Consider the following 9,775-nt stretch of genomic DNA (forward strand, 5'->3'; position numbering starts at 1 on the left):
TTTTTAAGACGATTTAGGTAAGAATCATTTTAGAAAATATACATTCTAAGACGATTTTTACCTAAGACTAAGACCCGTCTTAAAAAGCATAAATTCTAAAACAGTTCTTATCTAAGAACTATCAAAGTGTCTTTTCTAAGACGTTTCTTACCTAAGACTCGTCTTAGAAATAATACATTTTAAGACAGTTCTTAAATAAAATCGTCTTAAAAAACGTACATTCTAAGACGATTCTTGAATAAAGATCATCTTAAAAAGATATTTTTTAAGATGATTCTTAGATAATAACCATCTTAGAAAGATTGATTTTTCTACGACGGTTTTAATAAAAATCGTCGTTAATAGTTTCAACTTTCAATGACGTTGAATATACCGATAGTTTATAATTGTCGTTAAATATCTTTTTTATAGTAGTGATATTCATCCTAATAATAATATTTTTGTTGTTCTAAGGTGGAAACAAAATGTCCTTTTTATTATGTTAATATTTTTTTATTGATAAGAATCAAAATCAAGAATTAAGCGATTTATCATAACTCATATGTCATGTTTAACTAATTAAACTAAGCATTTTTGGTAGACTTTAATAATATACTAATACTTATGTTGCTCACATGTTGAGTATATATATTTTTTTAATGAGAAGCAAGATTGAAAAAAAATCCTAATGTTAAAGACCAATGGTTCATTAAAGTGATAAGAAACTTAATTTTCCACATTTAAATTTAATGAAAAGAAAAAACAGAGTGAATTTTATAATTTTTATCCATTTAAATAAGTTCAGTAATTAGGATTCAACCTGCCTATTACAAAGACAGAGAAGAAAGACTTTGTGTTGTGAAATATGAATAATTGAAAGGGGTTGGGACTAAGTGCATGTGGGTGTAAATGAATACGGAGCAATAAACACGTGCTGTCTTGTCCTTTTCACCTTGATTGGACTGATTTGGACACAGTTCCTAGAGAGTAATCTCTATACTATTATATTTTATAAATAAATCTTAAATAATAAATACAATATATATATATATATATATATATATATATATATATATATATATAATATTTTAAAAGTCCAAAGAGTTATTACTAATTTTTATTTAACAATTAAGAAAGTTATTTTATTTTTTTGATATCATAAATATTTTTCACCCAAAATAATCACGACCAAATGATCAAATAAGGTAAGATCATTATAGAAATGAAAGCTATTTACAAGAAATTAGCATTTTTATTTATGATTAATTTTTAGAGTGAATATGTATTTCTTGATAGTATAATTTTTATAATAATTAATTTAAAAATTATATTTATACCATGATTTTCTGTTGGTTAATATTAAAAAATTATTTATATTAATAGTATATAAAAATTAAATTCTATTTTTTTATAGTTGCAAATTTTTTTATGCAAATTAGATAAAATTCATTATGAAAATTAACAATTTCATCGTATATGACATTTTTATAATTGAATGATAGTAAATATATTTAAATAAAGTTCTTTATTTAATACTACTAACTATTTAGAGTTACTGGTGTGATTTTGCTATCTTATTTTTTAAAAATAATAATTTTTAAAACGCCACATTCTTAAGAAAATTAGAAAGCCCCGTGATTTTAATCAGACACTCATTGGTCTTTGTATTAATCCCCTAATCATTATTATATTGGTAGATTTTTTTCTTTGATGAATTTTAATATTTGAGGCTGTGGTACAAATTTTTGAAGTCACTGTTGCTTTTGCAATAGAGATGGAAGAGAATTCTGCTCTGGAACACCATTGTTACTACCCTCTTCCTGCTTCTGCTGCAAAAGCTGATCATCCCAATCATAATGATGGTGAAAAAGAAGAAACTTGTGCAGAGGAAGGTAGCTCTCAACATCAGCCTAACACATCACAGAATTGTGTTTCATACCAAAGCAATAAGCCTCGCCTCAACAGATATGCACTTGGTGGTGCTATCTTGGCTTCCACAAACTCCATCCTCTTAGGCTATGGTGAGTTTCACAAATTCCTGTTCAAAGAATTCAATGCCTAACAGATACACAAATATACTTATAATATATTTCCCAGATCAAATCCTCAACCAATGGCAACATCCCAAGTTTCTCTTAGTTCTGCTTTTGGTGCTGTTCTGGAATCAGAATTGGAGTTTTATCTCAGTAATTTTGCGCAATAAAGTTTCTTAGTAATCTGCCTAATAAAGATTCGGATTGTATGTTGTGAGAGATTTAAAAACAGATTATCAAAGTGAAATTTCAATTCTGATAGAAGAGCACTGCAAAAATAATCAAGAAACCGCATTTTAAGTTTTGCCTGCATTCCAAACCCAGATAAAATTGAGAAACTTTGATAACAAGTTTTATGATTGTTGATGCAATTATGCCAAGCTTAATCACAGGAGTACCTTGTATTGAAGAATTTTGATTTTTATGTGTGTGCAGATATTGGGGTCATGAGTGGTGCTTCTCTTTTAATAAGGCAAGATCTAAAGATCACATCAGTCCAAGTAGAAATCCTTGTTGGGTGCTTAAATGTGTGTTCCCTGATAGGATCTCTTGCTTCAGGCAAGACCTCTGATTGGATTGGGAGAAGGTACACCATAATGGTTGCTGCAGCAACATTCCTGATTGGTGCTATTCTGATGGGTTTGGCCCCTTCATTCCCATTCCTAATGGCAGGTCGTGTAGTTGCAGGCATTGGTGTTGGTTACTCCCTCATGATCTCACCAGTGTATGTGGCTGAGCTCTCTCCTGCTCTCACCAGAGGCTTTCTCACATCACTCCCTGAAGTCTTCATCAGTGTTGGAATTCTACTTGGTTATGTCTCCAACTATGCCTTCTCAGGTCTCCCAAATGGCATCAACTGGAGACTCATGCTTGGCCTTGCAGCCTTGCCATCAATTGCAGTGGCACTTGGTGTGTTGGCAATGCCCGAGTCGCCTCGTTGGCTTGTAGTGAAAGGAAGGTTTGAGGAAGCAAAGCAGGTTTTGATTAGAACATCAGAGAACAAAGGAGAAGCTGAATTGAGGCTTGCTGAGATACAAGAAGCTGCTGCTGCTTCTGCTTCCATCACAAACATGGACAAAGCAACAACTTCTGATGGTTCTTTTAATGGACAAGGGGTTTGGAAGGAGTTGCTTGTTACACCTACTAGCCCTGTGTTGAGAATTCTTGTGGTTGCTATTGGTGTTAACTTCTTCATGCAGGCTTCTGGGAATGATGCTGTCATGTATTATAGCCCAGAAGTGTTTAAGGAGGCTGGGATTAAGGATGAGAAGCAGCTTTTTGGTGTTACAATCATCATGGGAATAGCCAAGACTTGCTTTGTTTTGATATCAGCCTTGTTCTTGGACCCGGTTGGGAGGAGGCCCATGTTGTTGTTGGGCTCATGTGGCATGGCAATCTCATTGTTTGTGCTGGGCTTGGGCTGTACCTTGCTTAAGTTATCTGGTGATAACAAGGATGAATGGGTCATTGCTTTGTGTGTGGTTGCTGTCTGTGCTACAGTATCATTCTTTTCTATTGGGCTTGGGCCTACAACTTGGGTCTACTCTTCAGAGATTTTCCCTTTGAGGCTAAGGGCCCAAGGTTCCAGCTTGGCCATTTCTGTGAACCGTTTGATGAGTGGGATTGTGTCCATGACATTCCTTAGTGTTTCAGAGGCAATAACATTTGGAGGCATGTTCTTTGTGCTTTGTGGGGTGATGGTGTGTGCCACACTTTTCTTTTATTTCTTTTTACCAGAGACCAAAGGCAAAAGCTTAGAAGAGATTGAAGCTTTGTTTGAAGATCAAGCACATTGAATCTGAGAATAAGCTTTAAATTAAAGCCTTGATCTTTGTTTGAAGATCAAGCCTTTAGAAGTTGGAAAAAAGAAATAGTGCTGTTGTCCAAGAGATTGGCAAATGAGTGCTATTATTATTTTTTGTTTAATTTGCTGTTTGCCGGGCAAGGTACATAGTGGTTTATACATTTGGATATATACATTGGATTGTAGATTATAGATAGACTAGTCCAAAATTAGACATACCCGGGAATGAATCTCTCCCAGGAAAAAAATTGTTTGGAAATTGAAGCTTGAGCTTCTCTGTTTCATTGGACAATGTATTTATTAAGGTATCTGATTGTTTACTCCGTGAGTGCATGCCCATAAAAGCATATATATATATAGATATATATATATATATATATATATATATATATATATTTTGTGGCCCCTAATATTAATGATGTTACTGTTAAATCACTTCACAGTGAGAGGGACTCTTCAGTCTTCATGGATTTACTGTAGTATGAGAATGAATGAGAGGGCATACACATTTCAAAATTAGCCTCAACCTATTAATCAAGTTGAGAGCAGATTCGGCTGAATGACTTCCAACAATCAGAAATTGAATGCTTCCTTGCTACATGCTAGACCCCAGAGAGAAATTATCGAGTATTGTGGCGAATCTCCTTAAGAGCAAATCCAGATGAATCTTTATTTAGATATAAATTGAATTGAATCCTGATTTCTATTTTATAAGAACAAAACCATGACCCAGATGCCAATCTCATGGACCTTGTCCCTGAAGACTCCATCAACACCCTCTTTCCAAAGAGGCAAAAACAAATAATACACTTGATCACGGGTATATTTATATCAATCAACATTTATCCTTGACATGTTCCAAGGAAAAACTTCATGAGTACAAATGCAGGATAGACAAAACATAGACACATCAAAACGTATTAATCTCCAATTGTTTTTTTCTTTTCAAGTGAAATTCAATGTCTCTAAATCACAAAGTTATTATCAGAAAATGATTGTGTCTCTTGATGAATATAAAACAGGTAGGAAAGTGATACATTTTGGTTGAGAATAGGTTGAAAAACAAAAGGGATGCATAGAGTGCCATGTGTGTAATGTATGAACCGTATCCTTAAGAATCAAGCACGAGTGTATTTAGATTTTAGACTATAGACTAATATTATGTTCCTTGTTTTCTGTGACGCAGACTGGTTCCAAACTCTATAGACGCGTGGCCCATTTTCTATTAATGTTCAAACTTGGCTTGTAGGCTAGCCTCTCTGTTAGTACCCTTACCAAATTTGATGTGTTGTTGCTTAGTCTTGGTCAAATTTTGCCCCAGGCAAGTGGCCAGTTGTTCTCTTTCTCAATCAACTTCCACTATTAACTGTTTGATTAATAGTTAATAGTTATAGATAACTGGCTACGTACCAGGCTTGTATTTTACTATGTATAGCACTACAATATTTAGTCTTGGGACGTTTTCTAATTTCTATCAATAGAAGTAGCCCTATCTATACTTTGCTTCCTAATTATGCAAATGGATAGCATCATCAAGTCAACAAGGACAATCATAAAAAAAAATTATTTATGAGTTTAAGAGTCTGTCACCGTCTCAAATCAGTCTAACAAAAGCTTACCAATACCGATAAGTGGAAAATTTTCAATGAGAGACACACTAAGAACTACCTGTCTTAACATGAAATAAGAGGATAGGACAAAATACAAAATGAGACCTAATTAAATCAGACCCTGTGCTACTTGTTGCGTTGAAAAATATCTATGATGATATTGTGGGTCCAAATTCTGTAAAATAGCTGTAATACTAGTCTCAACACCATTAACCAAATTTGCAAGACAACAATACATGTCCAAGACTGGGAAATAAACAAGGAGGAGGATGGCCTTATTGTCAACGCCGTTCATCAAATCCATGACAATATGCTAAAAATAAAAGATGCTTAACAACAAGATTGAAACTCAGAAGAACGTGCCATTTTGTTTTGAGCCATTTAAGGGCTAATCTATTTTTTTTTTTAATTTACAAGATTTGAACCCCAACACTTTATTTGAGGAAAATTAAACTCTATTCTTTAGACTAACAAATGCTGGTAAAAGGTTTTATTTATTCATTGAATTTTCTATTCTATATATTACGTTTATATGATAAAAAAAACATAAAATACACTCCTTAAAATATTTTTAGTTAATTAAAAAATAAAAGTATTAAATAATTTTTACTTTTTACAATATAATAAATATTTTTCTAAATTTTTTTAGTAACTATAATATTGATACAAGATAGTTCCGTTAGAAACGATGATTAATTTTCGTCCGATACCATGAATGCACATAAGATGAATATTATCCTCTTAACATATATTTCATACCCCAAAAGTCAAATTATGTTAAAAGAAAAATACTCATCTTATATGCATTCACGATTTTCCAACAAAAAATAATCACGATTTTCAATAGAGTTATTTAGTACTATTATGGTAAGGAAAACGAATATTTTATACTATTATAGCCCAATCATTATTTTATATGTTAAAAAAACATTTTTTAGTTATTCAAAAAGAAATTGCGAGCATAACATTAATGCCTAACAAAAGGGTGATTATACATACACAACGGAGGACAGAGATGTGATTCTTATGAGCAATGAAGAACTTTCTATGATGTGGAAAATATAAAAGTCGATGTTTTGGTCATGAGTCAAAGCTCATTAAATGAAAGAAACAAATATCATTCTACTTTTGGGTGAAATACAACATGCTCTTTTTTAGATTATGTTCAGGTGTATAAATAATAAGTAAAATAAAATAAAATTAAAATGAATAAAATTATCATTTTATTAATTGGATATTTTATAATGAAGCAGAAAAAAACATATGTTCCATTATTTAGGAGGTGGATAGAATGATAAAAGATATAATTTCAATGACTAATAAATACATGCTTATATTAACTTATGATTAAATAATGATATACTATCAATACTGATAAAAACAAATTGTGTTTGGTTTGCTACGCCTAATGATGAGCATAACTAAAGATATTAAAACATGAGGTCTGAGAGCAATATAAAAGTTTTACAGGGGTGTAACAAAGGTATCATAGGCTATTAAGCACGAACATTCCAACCTTTTATCGTGTTCGTGGTGTTTGGATTGACATCGACATGATACCTACGTCCGTCTCGGGGTTGAATTTGATGTTTTTGACAGATATTTATGTGTCGGTGTTTCATAGATCATAAGTTTTGATATCTAAAATGTCACCCGTGAACAGTGATTTCATGAAGACAAGAGAAAAATAAATGAAAAAAAAAAGAATAACAGTACATATGCAGTTGTTCAACATCGAAGATAATTGATTTTGACCCGACTATGGTTACCCAAAGAAACGTCCCACACCACACCACACCCGCACGCACCCATATTTTCTTCCATTATTACATTTTAATTCCTCCGTAGAACCACTTGCTTCAGTGTGTGTATATAATTAACACACACATGACCACATGGAACCACCCACCCACGCCAACATTAATCCTCCTTCATCGTTGTGAATAATATACCCTTTGACAATCAAAGAGGAAAAATAAAGTTAAAATTTCTCAACAAAACAAACAAATATTATGTCTAAGCATGTTTGTAGATGTGTATACTAAGTTATATTTTTCTTTATCATATCGTTTATTTTATGTTAGCTTTTCTTTTTTCTTATCATCGCTCTCCTAATTATAGAAAAAAAAGTTATAAAATATACGTATCAGAATAGAATTTGTTGTAGTAATGTTTCTTTCATGGCTTGCTCGTTAAAAAATTAAAATTGACCTGATATGCAGTGAAAATACATTGGCGTACTTGACATGTGAGGTCATTGTACACAGTCACGTGTAGTAAGTTACAGACCTTTCAAGAAAGCAATCTACATTTTAAAAAAATAAATTGTAGTCAAGCAAGCTTTTCTTTTTCTTGTATTCAAACTTAGCAGTATCCAACTTGTCAAAAAAAGTGCTAGTTAATTAAACGTTTCAAAGGTACTAATTGAATACGTATTTCTTTTTCTATGATAAAAGGGTATATTTAGTTGACAGAGTTAAAGACTAATTTAAGGATATAGTAAAATTTATCTAAGTCATTAACTTCTCTTGATAAATGATATTTCATATATACAAATATAAAGATTGAATCTCTAATAATATATTTAAGAAATATGATTTTTCTATCAATCATATCACATTATCTTGATAATTAAAATACGTATATGAAGCAAGGTGAATTAAGACAAATAGTGATGTGATTAGTGACTACTGATTAGGAGAAAAGATGCCATAAAATGTAGGAACCGAACTGTTTAAGAAAGGTCCAATTCAACAACCACCATCCCCTTTCATTTTCCCAAGGAGGCTACATACCAACTCCACCATCAAAAGTAAAGGCAACGAAACTTACAAAACTAGTTTATAATGAAAAAGGGTCACTATCTTCCAAGTTTGGAGATTGTGGGGTCCAGTTAGGAAGCAGAAAGAAAATGGGACAACACAAGAGCTAGAGTGTGAAGACAAAGGAGAACAACAAAAGAATAGGAAAGAAAAGGGAGTTCCATTGATCTTCCAAAAGGAAAAACTAAAGTCTCTTTAATGGCTCCTCTCATTGTGTCAACTTTATAGAGAAATCTTCACTGAGATCATCACCTAAAAAGAGATACATTTACACATTCTCACACAGGTAGATACAACTTTGTGTCCCTTATCTGCATCAGAAGGTACCAACCAGAAAATCTCATTTATAGTTAATTACATACATAGAGGAAGTGGTATTACTACTACCCTTGCCATCACCAATGTTGCTAAGTTCCATTTCCAGAACCAAGAAGTTCTTCCAAAAGACTATAAAGAACTTCAAGTCTTTCTTCTCCCCAGGTTATTACCAAAGGCTTCCCAAAGCTTCTCCACACAGTCATTTCTCTTATTCTGCGGCTGCTGCATCAAGTGCCATGGATATGACCAGCAACACAAGCTATCAAGACATGGAGAAGTTGTACACCGATTTCTCTGACCAATGGGAGTCAGAAAATGAGAAAGCAAGGAGGAGAATGAAGAAGAAAGCTGCATCTGCATTGCCATCAAAGCAAGAAAGTGAGGTCTATAGTGGAAGCTACATTAGCTTGTCCAATGCAAGCCATGCTCAGAAGAAGAACAAGGTGGAGAAAAAAGAGGAAGGTGGTGGCAACAACAACAAGAGGAGCTTAACTATTCAAAAGGGAAGGAAGAAAGAGTCATCGTCATCATCATCATCATTCATGTCTATGTGTATGAAAGAACACAGATACTGCATGGTGGAACAGAAGCTGAGGGAGTTGGAGATGTTGGACATGAACAATGTGGAATATGTATTGGACATTGAAGAGGTTCTTCATTACTATTCTAGACTCACTTGCCCTGCATATCTTGAAATTGTGGATAAGTTCTTCTTGGAAATGTACTCAGAGTTGTTTGGTCCATCTATGCGGCATGCTTCACCTCGCAGTGTTAACTCTAGGCTCAAGATGAGATATCAGTGAGAGGTGTTAGGTTATCTGTTTTGCTTTGTCTTTGTTTCTTAACTTCTTAATAATATCCTCTAAAGATTATTTGACGCTTTCTTGGGTTGATTCTATGTGTTTATTGACCTTGAAGTTTCATGGACGCCTGGTTATAGCTGTTTGTGTTTTGTGTGACCAAATAATTCAAAGGTTTATTTATTTTGTTCATTATTTCATTGTTGATCAACGCATTTCATTGACCTAAGGATCAAATATTTTGTGAAAATAGTTCAGAATGCTTTCTGGAAATTGCTGTTTTTCCGAAAATAGTAAATATTTTTTAAGATAGTTTTGCTGGGTGGTGTGTTCTTGAGACTGAGATGTAAGATGAAATTATTGAGTGCTTTTATCTGCTTAATCTTGTAGGAGTGGTAGGAACCTGAAT

The 9,775-nt window shown here is 33.0% G+C and overlaps 2 protein-coding genes across 2 annotated transcripts; both read left to right on the plus strand.

Moving 5' to 3' along the window:
* The first annotated feature begins 1,663 nt into the window (after window positions 1–1,663).
* Window positions 1,664–4,144, plus strand: LOC100819725 (probable polyol transporter 6). The gene is made up of 2 exons (XM_003529947.5): window positions 1,664–2,000; window positions 2,448–4,144. Exons 1-2 carry the CDS (start codon window positions 1,754–1,756, stop codon window positions 3,806–3,808), a joined length of 1,608 nt encoding a protein of 535 aa, XP_003529995.1. The 5' UTR covers window positions 1,664–1,753; the 3' UTR covers window positions 3,809–4,144.
* A 4,212-nt stretch (window positions 4,145–8,356) lies between these two features.
* LOC100795198 (uncharacterized) lies at window positions 8,357–9,459 on the plus strand. The gene has a single exon (XM_003528886.5). The coding sequence runs from the start codon at window positions 8,650–8,652 to the stop codon at window positions 9,367–9,369; it is 720 nt and encodes a 239-aa protein (XP_003528934.1). The 5' UTR covers window positions 8,357–8,649; the 3' UTR covers window positions 9,370–9,459.
* The last annotated feature ends 316 nt before the right edge of the window (window positions 9,460–9,775 follow it).

Source organism: Glycine max, chromosome 7 (assembly GCF_000004515.6).
Source record: "Glycine max cultivar Williams 82 chromosome 7, Glycine_max_v4.0, whole genome shotgun sequence".
Lineage (NCBI taxonomy): Eukaryota > Viridiplantae > Streptophyta > Magnoliopsida > Fabales > Fabaceae > Glycine > Glycine max.

What these genes read in the sequence shown, in the direction of transcription:
- LOC100795198 (XM_003528886.5), top strand. Translation starts at nt 8,650, where the DNA reads ATGTTGCTAAGTTCCATTTCCAGAACCAAGAAGTTCTTCCAAAAGACT.
- LOC100819725 (XM_003529947.5), top strand. Translation starts at nt 1,754, where the DNA reads ATGGAAGAGAATTCTGCTCTGGAACACCATTGTTACTACCCTCTTCCT. An exon ending in CTCCATCCTCTTAGGCTATG is followed by an intron (nt 2,001 to 2,447) that starts GTGAGTTTCACA and finishes ATGTGTGTGCAG; the next exon opens with ATATTGGGGTCATGAGTGGT.